General features: G+C 40.2%; 1 protein-coding gene across 2 annotated transcripts in view; it reads right to left on the bottom strand.

The window, feature by feature from the left end:
• Cdk19 (cyclin dependent kinase 19) overlaps positions 1 to 19,582 on the bottom strand; it is a 122,893-nt gene that overhangs the window by 75,901 nt on the left and 27,410 nt on the right. Inside the window, exon 2 of one of the 2 annotated variants that reach the window (XM_027402182.2) lies at positions 3,544 to 3,619. The exons of the other annotated variant lie outside the window; for it this stretch is intronic. Within the exon in view, the coding sequence (XP_027257983.1) occupies positions 3,544 to 3,619 (76 nt within the window). The remainder of the gene's footprint in view (positions 1 to 3,543; positions 3,620 to 19,582) is intronic. 2 annotated transcript variants of the gene reach the window in all.

Below are 19,582 nucleotides of genomic sequence, written 5' to 3'. Positions count from 1 at the left end.
AGAGATGGGGGTGGAGGGCCCCTGGGACCTGCTGCTAGCCCAGATTGGCAAAATCCAGATTAAAGAAACTATACCAAAAAAAAAAAAAAAAAAAAAAAAAGGTGTCAGAAGGTGTGTGCTCAAAACACACTATAAATTCCCAAAGAATTAATAAAAATCTTATTTAAAAAACCAAACCAAAACAACAACAAAAAACCCAGGTGTAAAACAATTAGGAAAGATATCTGACAGCCACCACTGGCCTCCACTTGCACATGTACACACAAGTACTAGCATACAGGCACACACAGATACAAATGTATACACACAAACACAATTTTATGCTTTAGTATCTTCTAAGAATACACTTTGTTTTCTTGTTTGTTTGAGGCAAGGTCTCACTATGCATGTAGCTTTTGGCAGGCCTGGAATTCCCAATGTATGGTGGTGCCCACGATAGTAACTCGGAAGGTAGAGGCAGGTGGATGGATCTCTGAGTTCAAGGCCAGCCTGGTCTACAGAGTGAGTTCCAGGACAGCCAGGGATACACAGAGAAACCATGTCTCAAATAAAACAAGGAAAAAGAAAGAGATGAAAGCATCCAAAGAAGAGATTTTGTCCAAAGTAAATCACATAAAATTTCTTTAGTTCTACTCTAAAAACCATGTCAAACTTCTTATGAAAAACTTATCATAGAACATCCTGTTAAAAAAATATCTTCTAAAAAAGCTATCTGCTTTTAGAGGCTTTTCACTGAGATCTAATCCTGAGTTATATATCTAGTTCTACCAATCTATATTTTCACAAAGTTAGGCAGAGTGAGGGAAATCTAGACTCACTGAAACATAAAATGATACAATAATATAATCCCAACAAGATACTTTTCCACTCTTTGTAGTTTATGCAAACTTTATTTATACTCTTAAAATCACTGCCTAATACCATGTGTTTCTCCACTTTTAATATATGAAATTTAATGCAATAATGTTAAGTCAGGAAATTTAAACAGTTTTATTCATGGGCATTTCAAAGCTTTTCTCAGAGTTAATTACCAGCTAATATACAATTTACCAATTCCATTTCATAACTAAAAAAAAACAAAACAAAACAAAAAAAAAACAAAGGAGTAATCATCTATACTAAACGTTGTAAGCATTCCACTGAATTTTATAAACGGCTGGCTGGCCCAGCCAGAGAGCGACAGAGAAAACAAGCAGAAGCAAGTTCTTCACTGGCCATTTGGTTCCCACCTACCCACTGCACTGAGTACAAAAACTGAAAGTGACAACTGATCTGCCTGTCACCTTGGGAACACCAGAGCTAGAATGTGGACCTGTGCACACATTTGGAAATAGTCAAGCAGAAGTCACTGAGGAAGCAGGACTTCTCAGATGACTACAGGCCAGAACTGAGAAGCAGCAAGCAGACAAGAAGTCAGAATTGAGGCTGGAAATATAGCTCGGTGGTTGAGCAGTTGCCTCACATGTAGGAGGTGCTAAGTTCAATTCTCAGCACTAGGGGCCAGGGGTTTCCTGACCTCTCTCTTCCCTCTGGCATGAATGCAAATGAAGTTTCTGTTGCCACAATTTTTGTGTTTATGTGTGTGGTATGTGTGCACGTGGTATGTTCACATGTGGACATCAGTGTGGTCACATGTGTGGACATGTCTTCTTTGATTGCACTCTGCTTTATTTACTGTGGTAGGGACTCTCACTTGAACTCAGAGCACACTGAGTCAGTGAGTCTAGCTAGCTGTCTTGCTCTAGGAAAACTCCCATCTCTGCCTCCCAAACACTACAAATACAGGCAGGCCTAGCAAGCTTTGGCTGAGTGTTAGGAATGAAGTCCGTCTTGGGACTTGTGCAACAAGCACTTGACCCCCTGAGCCACCAACCCAGTGCTACATGAAATGTTTATGTGCCTCAGCCCCAACTCAACGTTTTCAATCTTAACCTCCCAGATTGAAGTCACTACTTCATGGGCCCCCTGTGAGGTAGGAGGTGGTGAAGTCACAGAGCAAAGCCCTCATGAATGTGACTCGTTCCCTTCTAAGAGACCCCAGAGAGATTCACTGCATTGGCCAGCAATCCATAAACAGGGAACGAGGCCTATCCAGACAGTGCCCTGATAGTGGGAGTTCCAGTCTCCAGAAGTGTCGGAAATGGTGCCTTCATGACGTCTGGTCTCTGTTGTTTTATCACATAGTCCAAACAGATTAAGGCACCTCTCTGACCTATACCGTACAGCCTTCAGCCCTAATACCTCCTGCTATGCAAGCATCTTGAGTTTTGCTGCTGTTGTTGTTCTGTTGTTTTTGGAGACAGGGTTTCCCTGTGTAGCTTTGGAGTCTGTCCTGGCACTCGTGCTGTAGACCAGGCTGGCCTCAAACTCACATAGATCTGCTTGCCTCTGCCTCCCGAGTGCTGGGATTAAAGGTGTTCACCACCACTGCCCGGCAAGCATCTCAATTTTTAAGAGTACTAAGGAGTCCCATCTTATAATTAGTTCTATACCCCACATGACCTAGAATGATTAATAAATTGTCCAACTAACTTTACAGTTGAAATTTACACTTTTATTACTTTAGATTAATGCACACTCCACAGAAAGGAAATAGACTTTGGGGGGGGGGGAGAGGTCAATTTTTGCGAAATCTAATCTACATATACACATACCTAACAGATATGAAAAGTGTAAACAACTGTTTAAGAATTACTAAGCAAACCTTATTTAAATAGTTAACAATTTAGAGGGAATAGTCTCAAATCAATGTAAAAGTATGGCAAAGCCCAATTTTAAAACCTTTATTGAAGAACTAAAATAAGAAACTGTAATAGCAAGCCTTCAAAACCAAAATTATAGTTTTGCCTGTTTTCTGGTATGAAATACTAAAAGTACTTATTCCACAGAACTATAAAAATTAAGTGGCTTAATATTTAGGAAATCCTCAGTAGATATGGCTAGCCCTGTCTTTATGGCAAGGCTAGTAAGACAGGGAGAAGAACATCCTTCTCTAAAGATTTGTACCATGCTCAACAGAGCTTAACCCCTTGGGTACTAGCACAAGCATGGTACAAATAAATTCGTATAGTCATACATGCAAACAAACAAATAAAATCCTTTTCAAGAATTATTTTTAAAAAGAAATATTAGACTTAAAATTACAGGAGAATAGATTTTAATAATTATTCACTCAAGCAGTTATGCCATAATTTTAATTAAATAATTGTTTATTCAGTATCTCTAAATTACAAAACCTCAAATACCATTACAAAAACGCTGACCTGAGCAAGTGGGAGCACACGGACCCCAGTCTGACAGCTGGGAATCAGCATAGGATCGAACCAGGTCCCCTGGTGTCATTTGGGAGGCCAGGGTTCAAAAATGACTTCCAAGTGATTTAAAGTTTACATATTTTCTCATTTTATATAAATTTTATATAAATCTGTGAAATCATTTATTATACAATTAACACATTAATGCATATTTTATATTAAATATATTGATTTATATTTTAAAAACCTCCAATATTGATAATAAAATAAAGCATCCTTATCTACTTACTGCAATCTCTCTACAAGCTGACATGGATATTCCTGTGCCTTCGATTTGCTTCAATGCATATTCCTTTTCATCTTTTCTGCATGTGAAAAAAAAAAGTTTTTATTTTCTCATATACTACATTTAGACTTAAAATTATAACTAAAAAAAACAATGGAAACGTAGTCTCTCAATGATATGTAAATAATCTCACTATGCCACATACTGCTGATCATTTTTGATAATATTTCTACTGTAGAAATGAGAGATACCAAAAGAAATTCATGTTATAATGAAAACACCAGACAGAGCTAAAATATGAAATTCAAAATGAACAGAATAAGATAATAAACACAACACTAGGTTCAAAGAGTAAACAAGCATAGATTATAAACTCAAACAAATTGTAAGATGATTGCTATTCCTCTCTTAACTATCTCAAGTCTACAGAAGCCTTGTTACAAACAATAACTAAGAGATATAAACTACCAGACTCACTTAATTGGTCCCAAGTTCCAAGGCGCCAAGTAAAAGCCTTTTTTAAGACTTCAAAACTTAGCACCCACACAGCTTTCTCTAAACACTGCTAGAGAAATCCAGTGGGTAAGACTGGGTTTTGAAAATAAGCAAATGTAGCCAGGCAGTGGTGGTGCACACCTTTAGTCCCAGCACTCAGGAGAGAGAGGCAGGAAGACTTCTGTGAGTACAAGGCCAGTGTGGTCTACAGAATGAGTTCCAAAACAGCCAAGAGAAACTCTGTGTGAAAAAATTTTAAAAAATTAAAAAATTTAAAAAAAAGCAAAGAAAGGAGACAGGACTAGGAATATTTGGGAATCCTAATGGTTACCAGGGATTTTAACCAATAAAATATAATGTTTTAGTAACCAGGGCAGGCAATCAGAAGAGTGGCTATTTTAATAGTTAACATCCTCAAGATACAGACACCAGAACTAGCCACAAGAAGGTCCCAGCTGACTTCCACAACTGTGGTTTGATTATCTGTAAACACAAATCATGCCATGGCTTGTTCTAATAATAGGAACATAATCTATTGCCCTCCAATTTTTGTCTTTTGGTTACTAGCCGAGACCACTCACTGCACACCAAAGCCTTAGGTTTGAGCCTGAGCAACAGAATAAAATAAAGGGGGTTAAGAGTTCTGTTTACTTCTGAGAAGCGAAGGGAAACTGGAAACACAGTAAAAAGGAAAGCTTTTCATTTTATGTACAACTGCACCGTTGAAGGTTTCGTTTTTACCATATACAACTGTTTTTAGTAATTCTAAAAGAATAAAAGTATTTCCACTAAAAGATCAACAAACGACACTGGCTGTGTACCTTTTTCCTATTAGTCATGTGTGACTGCATAATGAAATTTCAATCAATGATAAATCACACAGTCTGGTGGTCCCATAACACAGTTGAGTTGACAACTTCCTATTACCTAGGGACACCACAGCAGTGCATCGCACAGCCCAGCCCAGCACAGCACTTAAGGCAAACTCTGTCAGAGATATTTGTAAATATTTAACATCTAGACCAGTGTTTCTCAATCTATGGGGTACTTCATAGGGGTAACCTAAGACCATCAGAAAACACAGATATTTACATTACAATTTATAACTAGCAAAATTAGTTATGAAGTAGCAGCAAAAATAATTTTATGGTTGGGGGTCACCACAACACGAGGAATTAACAGGTCACCACAGCCAGGTGTTATGACACAAAAAATAAAAGACCCAGAGAGGGACATTGGGGTTCAAACTTCAAACTGAAGATTAGAGAAGCAAAGCAGCAGGCCACTAGCTCTTTCTCTACCTCAGACTGAAAGATGATCCTGGCTCCACCAAACCTCACACTCGGGAGAATCCTGAGAGTTCAAAGTCTTCCTATCCTCAGTGTGGCTGAAGAGTGAATACCAACTCTAAGACCTGGCTCCTGTCTTATACACCTCCCTAATACTGGGATCAAAAGTGTGAGTTCTGTTACTCTTCACTCTTATGTAGGCCATGGTGGCCTTGAACTAGCAGAGATCGGTCTACCTCTTAATCCAGAGTCCTGGGATTAAAGGTGTGTACCACCACTGCCTGATCCCTATAGTTTGAGGCTGACTTTGCTTTCTGAGTCCTCAGGCAAGCTTTAATAAATCATAAATAATATATCATGACAAGGTGTGGTGGCGCATGCCTTTAACCCCAGCACTCAGGAGGCAGAAGCAGAAACAGACAGATCTCTGTGAGTTCAGCGCCAGCCTGGTCTACAGCGAAAGTTCCAGGACAGCCAGTTCCAGCACAGTCACACTACACAGAGAAACCCTGTCTCATAAAAAACAAACAAGTCTTTGGAGGACAGAAGCAATAACACAGTGGTAGAGTTCCTGACTTCCACTAGCATGTCCTAGGTTTAATCCCAGACACTGAAAAAATGCAAAATTGGTAAATTTTAACTGGAGGGAGGGAGGGGAGGGGTGTGTGTGTGTGTGTGTGTGTGTGTGTGTGTGAGAGAGAGAGAGAGAGAGAGAGAGAGAGAGAGAGAGAGAGAGAGAGATACACCTTTAATCTCAGCTCAGAAGGCAGAGGCAGGCAGATCTCTGTGGATTCAAAGCTATCCTGAGAAACCCTGTCTCGAAAAGCCAAAACCAAACCAAACCAAACAAAAAACAATATATGTATATATATGGGGCCACAGCATTAGGAAGGCTGAGAACCACTGTATTAGAGGCGCAAGGTGCACCATGATGTTAGGGGTTTTACTAAATGACTGCACCAAAGAACTGGCACATTTGTCCTACTTAGCTATTTCTCATTTTCCCCATTCTATATCTAATAGCAGACAAGAGTTTAGATGTTACTCACAATGTGCCTTTTAACAACACATCGATTTAGAGCTGAGGTGTAGGTCAGTGGTAGTGTGTTTGCTAGCATGCCGAAGGCCCTAGGTCAATCTCTACCACTACAAAAATAACTAAATAATAATAATGATAATGATAATAATAATAACAATGAAGACAACAGAAGGAGAGAAAATAAATTTTCTTTTGAATATTTTCTTAATTACCTATTTTGGGTAAATAAATGAGTTACAGATGCTTTCCTCCCACCATCAGTCTAAGAATTATATTTACTTTTTCCATTATATGCCAATCAGGATAATTAAAAGCACCTTTTATATTTTACTTTTTTTTTTTTTTTTTTGAGTCACCTAGGAAGAGGAAACCACAACTGAAGAAATAGCCTATGGGCAAGACTATGGGGCATTTCTTGATTAATGACTGGCAGAGCCACCCCTGGGCAGGTGATTCTGGGTTGTGTAAGAAAGCAGGCTGAGCAAGCCAAGGAGACCAAGTCAGTGAGCAGCCCTCCTCTATGTTTCCGCTTTCACTTCTGCTTCCAGGTTCCTGCCCAAACTTCCCTTGGTGATGGAACTGTAAAAAGAAATAAACCCTCCCTCCCCAACTTGTTTTTGGTCAGTGTTTTATCACAGTTTTATCACAGAAAGTAACTGGGACACTGTAATATTAAGAAAATATATAGATTATACTACTACAAATAAATATATACATCTAAATGTATATGAAACTAATACAAAAAATGAAAGCAAATGTTAAGATGCAGGAAGTTATGCTACTTAATGGTCATATAATGGTTTTAAGTTAGCATGGAGAGGGGTCCAAAATAATTTGATATTCTAGAAACAACTGCCTACTTAAATACTCTTTAGCATTTTCAACATGATTAACTTAGGCAGATGGTGGGGGTGGGGGCGTTTAAGACAGGGTCTCACTATGCATCCCTAACTGGTCTGGAACTCAGCATGTGGACAGACCAGGCTGGCCTTGAACTGAGATCTGCCTGCCTCAGACTCCTGAGTGCTGGGATGAAAGGCAGGCACCACCATGCCAGGTTCACAGGCACATTTTAAAGAGTAAAGACAAGCATTAGGAAAAGCTTTCACAGTCCTTTTCCCCTTTTTCCCACTGCTTCCTGGGTCTTCGGACCATTCACTGCCACTACAGAGAACAAGCAGCAGGTGACGAAGAGCAAAGCCAGTGCCACCTCCTACCTTGAGGTAGGACAGCTGAGTGCACGGAGCCCTGTGCTTGTGATCCTGAGGCACATGCTCACAAGGTACAGGCTTCATGCCTAATGATCGTATTAGCTACCCGCTATCCACTACTCAATGTTTAACGTTATTAATTCCTAAAACTATAAAGAAAAATAAAATTATAAAGAGCTTTTTGACAAATTGTTCACATTCAATCACAACTTATTTTTCACTGAAATCTTTCAATTCTCAGTTCTACATGAAGTGCTCCAGAAAAATCATGGAATTGCAGTTTTATTTTTAATACTGTGAAGAATATTACACAATCTGGATAGGTTATTGTTGCTATGGAAACTATAAGATTTTTGCAGTAAGTCAAAAAGTGCAAAATTAACACATCACATTAATGGTTTTTGAATTTCATATCCAGGCTGTCAAAGGAATTTAAAAGCTTAAAAACAGACTAAAACACAGGCCTTTCCCTGAATTATATGGATAGAAACAAGAACAAACCTAGTAATTATTTCACTTAAAAAGTTTAAAGATAACTTTTGTATGCTAAATTAATAAGGCCCTGGAAAACCATTAATTTTAAGATTCGAAGTTTTAAAATTAGAGGAAATAAAGCATATATATATATATATATATATATATATATATATATATATATCACTATGTTTATCTTTTTATTCTATCACATGATGAATGGTGAAGAGGCACCTCTGAGATTCAGCACAAGAAATGGCAAGGTCTCAGAAGCCATGAGACTCTGACAACACCATAAAGACCATAGGCCCTAGACCTGGTACACATCTTTAATCTCAGCACTCAGGTGAAAGAGGCAGGAAGATCTCTTGAATTTAAGGCCAGCCTGTGCTACACAGTGTGATGGGGCTGTCTTCTGTACATATGTTTCTCTTATTGGTTGATGAATAAAACACTGTTGGCCAATAGGGCAGCAAGATAGGTGGGTCTAGGAGATGAGAATTCTGGGAAACATAGTCAGAGAGAGACGCCATGTGAGACTGCAAAGGGGTAAGAGGTCTGGACCCTTCTCCAGTAAAATAGACCACATGGAAATACTTAGATTAATAGACATGGATTAATAATTAAGACAGAGCTAGCCAATAAGAAGACCAAGTCACCGGCCAACAGTTTCCTATTTAATATAGTGTCTGTGTGTTCATTTGGCAGTTGATGCAGCTGTGGAACCAGGCCGGTGGGAAAGAGTGCTCGTAACTGTGAGCTTCAGGACTGCTAGCGCCATGGAGAGAGATTTAAAAGAAAAGACTATGAAAGTGGGCGCTGGAGGAATAGCTCAGTAATTAAAGGCCCCACATAACGGAAGGAGAGGGCACAAGCTGTCCTACTTCCACACATGCACACAAACCCACCGCATAAATACATGTAAGAAAAAAGTATAAAGAGCAAGAATGTGATTATTGGCATAATGTCCACACACAGTTGAGTTTAGGCCCACGAGAAAGGAAGAAAGCTTACTGCTGCCTTCGATGTGGAGTTCCCACCCTGGAATCCCTCCAAACGGCAACAGTACTACCCCATGGCTTGTATTTGTTCCAAGAACAAGTAATACTGAAGAGCATGAAGGCCGTGGAGTAAGACTGGGGAGACAGCTCCAGTAGTAAAGCACCTATCTTATTGTAAGGGAAAGGGGGGAGGGGAGAAACAACTCTGGCATGGCAGCACACTCCTTAATTCCAACCCTGGGGAGGCAGAGGCAGGCAGCTTCTTAGGACTTACTGAACTATCTGACTAGTTCCAGGCCACTGAGACTGTATCAAAAGAACAAAAAGATGGAAGACAACCGAAGGACACCACCCAAGGCTGACTTCTGGCCTAAATACACATATGCCCACCACATGTATCCTTACACACACAGCCACAATAAATGAGAGGGGACCTTTCTAATGTGTTAATGTCTGTATGAGTGCATGTCCACATTCCTGTACAGGTTCAGCAGAGAATGACACAGCGGTGCATCTGACGCCTCTTCTGGCCTCCATATGTACAGACACAATGCACTCTTACCCACATGCATTTACACACACACATACACGCGTGCACGCACGCACGCCGCACGCACGCGCACACACACACACACACACACACACACACACACACACACACACACACACGTTCACACAAATAAATAAATCCTTTAAAAAAGTTTTGCATCTTCGGCCCGGCATTGGTGGTGCACACCTTTAGTGCCAGCACTCAGGAGGCAGAGGCAGGCGGATCTCTCTGAGTTCGAGGCCAGCCTGGTCTCCAGAGCAAGTGCCAGGATAGGCTCCAAAGCCACACAGAGAAACCCTGTCTCGAAAACAAAACAACAAAAAATAAATAAATAAATAAATAAAGTCTGTTTTTATTTCTGATGAAAATAGAAAGCCCTATTATTTTACACCAGCTAACCAGTAAGTTCATATTTTGACTTTCAACACGATGCCAAACTCTAGAGCTGAACAAAACTGAAACCTTGGCTACCCTGGATAGCACAGCCCATCTTACACAAGACATCCTGAGTAAGTAGGAACTATAGACAAGTAACCCCTGTTCTCCTTGCCCTCAGGACACACACAAGGAAGGCCCAGACAGATGTGAGGGACATTTTGATCTTAAGGAAGATAATTCCTTGAGTCATCCCCCTAAGGAAGTATTTCCCAAAGCAGAGAAGAGGATCCTGGGTAATGCAGGCACACATTACAGTATGAAAGCAACACATATTCAGGAAGCAGCTAGTATTCAAGTATGACTAGGGGGCCAGGTGTGCAATGACAGCAAAGAATGAGGATGGAAAAGAGACGATGAAAATAGACAGTCGAGATCTCGAAGAACAGAGAAGCTACCTATACAGATTACTGCTCAGAAAGTTAACTGTGATGGCTACAGAGGGGGAAAATGGTGGTAGAGCAAACATTTGGTGGGCTGCATCAAGCATCAAAGAAAGAAAAGACTAAGAAGTGCGTGTGAAGAAATAGATTAAAAGACATTTCTGAGCTGGGCATGGTGGCTCACACCTTCCATTCTAGCACTCAAGAGGCAAAGGCAAGTGGATTTCTATGAATTCAAGGCCAGCCTGATCTCCGTGAAGAGTTCTAGACTAGCCACAGGGCTGTAAACAAAATCCTATTTCCAAAAAATAAATGAATAAACATAAAAATAAACGCATTTCTAAATCAAAACTGACAATTTTTGTAACCAGTTTGTGTATGTATAGGAAAAGATGGCTGGGATGTCTAATTGTGGGAGCAGTAATACCACCCTCCAGGGAAACAATGATACAACTTAAACTGACACCCCAAGATTCATTCTAAACACAATGAAAATTACATAGAAAACTTTATTGCATTGGTTAGTTTGTCAACTTGACACAAACTAGAATCATCTGAGAGGAGGGAGCCTCAACTGAGAAAACACTTCCACAGACTGGTCTGCAGGTAAGTCTGTGGGGCATTTTCTTAATTAGTAATTGATGGAGGAGTGCCCCACTGTGGATGGGCCATCCCTGGTCCTGGACTGAATCAGAAAGCAAGCTGAGCAAGTCAAGCAAACCATGGAGAGGAAAAAACAAAAAAAAACAAACAAACATCTAATGCAGCTCCAACACCACATCCTTCTACTCTCAAGTGTGTCCCTCGTAGCATGGACGTGAGAGTAAGACCAGGAAAATAGACACCCATCAGTCATTTTAGAGGACTAGCAGTCACAAATGAATATACAGGAAGACTAATGCCAAAGGCCTTTCCAACTGATGAGATTAGAAACATCACTACCATGCACAGCTAAGACTGAGGCTGAAGTGAAGAGAGATGATTAAGACAGGACTAAAAACAACACTGAGACCAGATTAGAACTGCAGTTTGATAAACTTGAGCCTTTGGATAAGAAGCACACGGGTAAGGAAGTCAGTTCCGTAGGACTAAGACAGAACTTGAACCAAAAAGGGAGAGAAAGCCAGGAGAACAGAGACAAACAGAGCTGTTTCTGAAGACATACTCAACTAGGACATCCCAGAGAAAACAAGTCCTTTATCTTTTAAGTTTGCTTTTCCAAGTTTAAGAGAATCCAAATGATACAACTGTCCAAAAGAAGAGAATCCAAGATTGTGGTTATTGTTATCTTTTATAAGTAGATGTTACCAATAAGACATTCATTCTTCAAACTCTGTGACACCTGAATCTTGCCAATATTTTTTCCTCCAAGAAGATGCTGGAATACATCAACATATGCCCTTTCCTTTAGTATGTGACAATTTGATTTTGCAGGTTAGAAAATTTTGTTATCACCATGGTAGTTTGAACGTAATTATTCCCCATAAGCTCATAGGAAATGGCACTATTAGGAGGTGTGGCTTTGTTGGAGTAGGTGTGGTCTTGATGGAGGAAGTGTGTCACTGTAGAGGCTGACTTTGAGGTCTCATATATGCTCAAGCCACACCCAGTGACAGTTCATTTCCTGTTGCCTTTGGATCAAGATGTAAGGTCTCTCTCCCCAGTACCATGTTTGCCTGCACACTACCTTGCTTCCCACCATGACAATAATTAACTAAACCTCTAAACTGTAAGCAAACCATTCCAATTAAATGTTTTCCTTTATAAGAGTTGTCATGGTCATGGTGTCTCTTCACAGCAATAGAAACCCTAACTAAGACAGTCACACACAAGGAAAAAGCAACATAAAATAAGTTTTGGAATAATAGGAACCAAAAGTTAGTTTTACGTTATTGTCATTCTGAATTATTCAATGAATCCAATATTTACCACTTGACCACTTCACCAATCAGCTAATTGCAGCATTTCCTTATACCTTAGTTTTATACAACCATTTCCCCCTTTTTTCTTCCCAGAACTAGGGCCTGAACTTTCATATGACTTATATAGAGCAAAATGCTCTATCACTGAGCTACAGCTCCAGTCCTCTCTAAACAGAGTCTCACTAAGTAACCCAGGCTACCAGTAGAACATACTGGCAGGCCTTGAATTTGAAATCCTCTTGCCTCCTAAATACCTAGAATTATAGGCAGCACTACCAAGCCTAACCAACAACCACATGTTGATTAGAGTTTTAGCTCATTTTTAAATAAAAATATTTACTGAATTAATTCTCACATCAATGTTTTTCAACCATGGTTCAATAAATCTTATTAATTAGAATATATATGGACAGGACCCTCAACCTCTTACTGTTTAGTCAAAACTAGTTTAGCTCTTATTGGACTCCTAAAATCTTAAATTCAATGCTGCACTGGTAACTGTATTATCAAAGGCATCAGTATTTCATTTCTTAAAATGTCAAATTCTTAACAGTCAAAGTGACTTTAAAATAAATATATCTGCAGTAATGACTACAATCTTGACTATCAAAAACAGTGTTAAGCTTAAAACAAAAGTAAAAATAAAAAGCTTAGCCTAAGAGCATAACTGGTAGCAAGTATTTAGTGTAAATCAAAACTTTTATGTAAAACATTGTCTTTAAAAATTAGTACATTTCAAGTCAGGGTTACCACAGGCAACACGGGATGGCAGAGACATTGTTTCAGACATGTGTTTGTGTGTATGTATGCTGTATGTGGTACAAGCACACAGTGTGGGTATGCAGATGCCTGTGCACATGCATGCTGAGGCCAGAAGACCACGCCAAGTGTCTTCCTCTATCCCTCTGCCTTAATACCCGCAGACAGGTTCTTACTGAGCTGCAAACTCAGTTTCAGCTAGGCCGAATGCCAGCAAGCTCCCCTAACTCTCCAGACCTACCTGTCTCCTCCACCCAATGCATGGATTACAAGAACGCTCAACCATGCCCAGCTTTTTATGTGACAGCCTGAGTATAAGGGCCTAAGTTCAAATCCCCAGGACCCGTGTAAAAGTTGTTGGGCATGGCTGTTCATGTGGAGAAAGACAGATCCAAATTCAGACCCTCACACTTGCAGAGCTAAAGTGTTCTTGACCACTGAGCCCTCCCCCTTTAGAAATATTTTACCCAGCACTGTGGTGTATGCAAAATACTGGGCTGGAATCTGAGGACAAGAAAAGACAATTCCTGGCCGGGCATTGGTGGCACACGCCTTTAATGCCAGCACTGGGGAGGCAGAGGCAGGCGGATCTCTGTGAGTTCAAGGCCAGCCTGGTCTCCAGAGCAAGTGCCAGAATAGGCTCCAAAACTACACAGAGAAACCCTGTCTCGAAAAACAAAAGAAAAAAAAGAAAAGACAATTCCTTTGTGAATCTATACACAGAGGTACACTTAAAAGGGCTATAGTTTGATAAGTGCTCTAACAAAAATGGAGGGGGAGGAGAAAGGGTTCTATGGGCTAGGAAAGAGAGGATAGGAGAGAAACAGAAAAAGGACTTGGTCCAAAAGAACAGGCTACAAATGGAGGACTATCAGGTAAATAACTATCAAAAGTAACACCTGAGTGGATCTTAGGCAACAAACAGAAGGTTAGTTAAGCAAGCAGTAAAGATGGACAGGCCAGAAACCTATGGCAGAAACCTGAAAATTAAAATCTACACTACATTCAAGAAACATGGACTGGAGAGATGGCCCAGTGAGTAAGAGCCCCTGTTGTGCAATCGTAAGGACCTAAGTTCAAATCCCCAACACTCATTTAAAAATTGTTAGGCATGGCTGTTCATGCCTATAACACCAACACTGGAGGTGAAGACAGGCAGATACTGGGAGCATACTGGCCATCCAGTCTAGCCAAGATTTTGAACTTTTAGTTCAGAGACTCAAGGTAGTAAGACAGACAGCAGCAGAAGACACACGACGTCTTCTCCTGGGCTACTGCATGCACACTCTTGAGCACACAAACCCACATACACTCATGCAAATACCACAGGGGGAAAGGGGTACAGAAACAGAAGCTGAGACAGAGACAGACAAAGTACAGAACAAGAACATGGCTAGAAGCTGGGTATGGTGGCAAATACTTTTAACTCCAGCACTAGGGAGACAGAGGCAAGCAGATCTCTGTGAGTTTGAAGCCAGCTTGGTCTACACAGCGAGTTCCACCACACTACAGAGACTGAACTATTTATTATGGGCAAATATATTAAAGCACATTATAGATATTAAAAAATACTGCATAAATATATGTGCATAGGTGAGCACAAATGCACATAAATGTTTCCACATCCAGGAAACAGCTGGAGTTGCTAGAGTGATGTCTCAATGAAATGAAAGCAACTAGCAAAGTAGCAAAAATGTGCAGGTAAACATACTGACTGCAACATGGCTACTTGATGGCCAGTACAACATGAACAAGAAAAAGTAACAAACTGATTCAGAGAAAAGATGTGTCCATATAGTGTGGCTGTTTCCCCTGGGTTGTACACAAGTGTCACCATCAGCAGGGTAGTTGTGACAGCAAACACAGAACCCTCACAAAATTGAACCCATTAACATTCCTCTGTAAATGGTGAGAGGGTTATAGAAGGGCCAGGAGTTCACTTAGACCTTCATAAGGCCCCATTTTTCCTGATATTCCAACTGCCACTATATAGCAACAGCTGACTAGGGTAGCACTTCCCAGTGAGGTAGTGGCCTGTGTGAGTCACCCGCATTCCAGTAAGTAACCTGAACAAACTCACTGGTTCACCAAGCTGGTATTGGAAGGAACCCTGTTTCTGTCAGTGCCCTTTGCTTGGAAGGAAGAAATGTTTGTTTTCCCCATACAACAACTAATATTTAAGTGAATGTTAAAGTGACAGAAATAAACACGGTGACAAGAAAAATATAAAAGAAAAGGTAATGGTGGTGGCTAGTGATCAGATCTCAAAAACCTCTCTGACGTAACAGTATCCACATAATATCATTTGTTCAATGAACATCAGGGTAAATACACATTAGTATTCCTGAGTGGGTGGTGAGATCCATGGACTCACACTGCACCAAACCCCATTAGTTACCAAGGAATTTAGATGATTAGTAATACCAGGATTCCCAACTCATTCACAGCTATAGCGGTTGGGATAAACTCTCTATTAGTCACTACCCTTCAACAGGCTACAGAAGGAGGAATTATTAAAAGTCCTTGATAACAGGCCTACCTATATATAGGCTATTTATTCTACAAGGAAATTGACTTGGCCCATTGAATAAAAAGAAGGAGTCACAAAGCAAGTAGGTGTGGGCATAAGATTGTAAGATGCCCAAAACATGTAACAACAAAATACCATGCATCAAAATCTTGACTGCACTGTGATTCAAATAAAATGAGATAGATCAGTGCCTTCTTCAGCCATTATCAGCAAAGCTTCCTCCCATAGCAGATGGAAACAAATACAGAGACCCACAGCCAGACATCATGCACAGAATGGGAAGCCTTGGAGCACTCAGCCCTAAATGGGATGTCATTAATCCCTTCCCTCAGGGCTCAGGGAACCCCAAGGAAGAGGGGGCAGAAAGAGTATAAGGGCCAGAGGGGTGGAGGACATAAAGAAAACAAGGCCCTTTGATTTAAAAAGTTCATAAGAACTCACAGAGACTGAGGCAGCATGCACAGGGCCTGCATGGATCTGCACCAGGCTCCCCGCATATATATTAATTATGGCTTCCAGTTTAGTGTTTTCATGTGATTCCCGGGTGTGAATGAGTGGGTCTCTGATACTGATGCCGTCTCCTGGACTCTTTTCCTTCTGTTTGTTTGTCTTGCTCAACTCCAATATGACAGTTATTGTTTTACTAACTTTTTTGTTGTTTTTGATTATTATCCCTTAGAAACCTGACAGACAGAAAGGGAATGGATCTGGATGGCAAGGAAGAGAAACTGTAATCAGGATACATTATGAGAGAAAAAAAATCTATTTTCAATAAAGGAAAAATAGCTATGGAAGTTTATTTGTAGAATATTTAAGAATATTTTAAGATAAATATTATGTTAGTACTTTAAAAACTTTATCTTACTGTAAACTATTAAAATTACCTTACTCCATCCCCAAAAGAGAAAGCCGCTAACAATGAAACTCATGAACAGTAGGAATTAAGTACCTGTTGCCTTGAAATAATTTACTAATCTTGATCAACTTTTGAAATTTTCCACAGTACTAAGAAAATTCCTTTTACAGATACATACCCAACAGTGCGATGGAGCATGCTACAGTCCCAGTTTACCAGAAGACTGAGAAGGGAGGACTAGGTCTGTCTACAAGTTTCAGGCCTAGCTGGGCAACATGAAGGAGGGGGAAATATGACAGGCAGGGTGGGGAGTTGTTTGTTAGGGGTAAAGGGAAGAAAGGGAAGGAGAGGCAGGCTGGGGAGTTGTTCAGGGGTGGAGTGCTTGCCTAGGGTCTGAGTTTCTTTCTTTGTGTCTGTGGTTAAGACAACCTGAGAAAAGCAACTAAAGAAGGAAATCTAAACTTTAGTTTACAGTTCAAGGTACAGGCCACCAGAAAAGACAAGTCAAAGCAGCATTTTATCCAGAGTCAGAAAGGAACAATGAATGTGTGCTAATGTTCAGATGGCTTTCCCTGTTTTATACAGTCCAGGATCCTAACAGGAAAGTGTGCCTCTTCAATTAATGCAACCAAGAACCTCCCAATGGCATTCACAAAGGCCAACCATCTCCCAGGCGATTATAGGTCTCATCAAATGGTCAAACAAGATTAACTATTACACCTAGCACACACAAGGTCCTAGGTTGGATTCCTCTGTATAGCCTATTTTCTCCATCGGAAACATTCCATACTATAGCAAAAGCTCCTTAAAACAGAAAGTAAACACCTCAAAATAGCTACAGGAAGTCCCTGAAACTGAACAGACTTACTAGGCTGCTCCCTCCCAAAAGTGAACAGTAAAGACAGGGGAGAGACACCCTCAGACAAGCCAAGATGCAAAGACTTTGAGAGACAAGCTGAGCTTCCTGGAAGATGTTTAGACCAATTGAGTCACTTGGAAATGACATTCTCCAACCTATTAGGAGATGTGCCCTTATTGAGTAGGTGTGGTCTTATTGTCAAAGTGTGGAGATGGGCTTTGAGGCCTCACACATGCTCAAGCCATGCCCAGTGACACAGACCACTCCCTGTTGCGTGCACGGTGTGCAGTGAGCTCCAGGTCCCCAGCTTTTGTGAGCTGTCACTAGTGCTGGGATGAGCTTTGGTGATGCAGCTGTCTTTTGAGTCATTTCTGTTCCTAAAGTAAGGAACCCCAATAAAACTAATTTATTCATCAAGTTAGACTCTGATGGTATCCCTACTTTGCTGTCACAGGTTCCCTATCTGAGGTGAGTAAAGGTGGAGAGGGTGGGTGGGTGTGCTGCATCTCCTCATGAAAATCTTGTCACACAGCCCTACGCTGCAAAAATTCAACACACACACACCCCTCTACCTTTACTTACCCCAGATAGGGAGCCTGTGACAAAGCAAAGTAAGGGTACCACCAGAGTCTAACTTGATCAACCAATGAGTTTTATTGGGATTACTTAGATTAGGAGCAGAAATGGCTCTAAGACAGATGCATCACCAAAGAAATACATATGAAAAATAAAATAAAAATGATAGTTAGAACCTTACATCAATATTTTCACTAGAATAGTAAGCAAGCAGCATGTCTTAAAATTCACCAGAATGCAACTTCTTCCGTCTGGAGAGAATGGAAAAATATACAAATATTTTGTCGTTCTCAAGTCTAGCTCTGTCAGATCAGATAGAATGAGATCTTTAGAGCAGGCAGCACTGTTTCTTCGGGTCCGCTTTGTGCTAAAGACTAAGCCCTGGGCTTTCTGCATGCCAAGCCGCCTCCTGCCACTGAACTTTATACACAGTACAACCTCCAGCTTCATGCTGAGATACTCTATGAAAAATTCCCTCAAAGTGTAAGAATTTACTCAAAACAAATTATTCAAAAAGATTACTAAGATTCAAGATACTAAAATCAACACTTTTTACATTTTAAATGTCTTAGTTTTCCATGGAAGGCTGCTCCAAACCTGAGCCCCAGAGGCATCTTCCTTTAAATAAACATATATATATATATATATATATATATATATATATATATAACTTATTTCTTTATGGGAATGATCATTTTGCCTGAGTATATGTATGTGCACCATTTAAATGCTTGGTCCCTGTGGAGAGGTCAGTAAGGGGCATTAGATCCCCGGAAATGCAGTTACAGATGGTTGCAGGCCACCATGTGGGTGCTGGGAATAAAATACAGATCCTTTGCAAGAGCAGCCAGAGCTCTTACCCACTGAGTCATCACTCCAGCCCCACATTTTCTTTTAGATAAGTGGGAGTTTGGGCATACTTTTCCTAGTTGATGATAACTAGTGTTAATCTCTCTCCCAATACAGTCAGAAAAGGCTCTTGCCTTTATAATCCATCATCTATTAAATATAAGGAAAAAGTTAGTTGATTTACAAGATTTTACTTGAAATTTGAATCAATATAGCACATAAATCATGAGGTAAACCAAAATGTTAGCTATCTTCTCCTGAGAATTCTGTATGAGTAAAGTTGTATTACAACAGTTTTTATTACTGTTTATTGGTTTTTGTTGTTGAGACCAGGTCTTAGCTTGTATCCCTGGAAGACCAGTCTGCCTTTGCCTTCAAAATGCTGGAATTAAAGGTATGTGCCACCAAGCCCAGACCTGTATTAGAACACTTATAAAGAAGTTATGGGTCTGGAGAAATGGCTCAGTGGTTAAGAGCATTGACTGCTCTTCCAGGGGACCTGGGTTCAATTCCTAGCACCCACATGGCAGCTCACAACTGTCTGTAACTCTTAAGTTCTGACACCCTCACACAGACATATATGCAGGAAAAAAAGACCAATGCACATTAAATAAATTATTTAAAAAAAAGAAAAGTTACAAAACCATTTCTTCATGTCTGTATGTACTACGAAAGAAATATGCCTTACATAAACTATCAACAATGGAAAGAGTATTATTACCATCTTTATCCCTTCTGATTTTTCTATAACAATCATTAAGTGCTTGTCTACTTAATGGTCATACTGACTCACACTATGCAGAAACAGGGCAAT

This window comes from Cricetulus griseus, chromosome 2 (assembly GCF_003668045.3).
Source record: "Cricetulus griseus strain 17A/GY chromosome 2, alternate assembly CriGri-PICRH-1.0, whole genome shotgun sequence".
NCBI classification, from domain to species: domain Eukaryota; kingdom Metazoa; phylum Chordata; class Mammalia; order Rodentia; family Cricetidae; genus Cricetulus; species Cricetulus griseus.
Note: the sequence above shows the minus strand (reverse complement) of the source record. Positions and strands in the feature narration are given on the sequence as shown.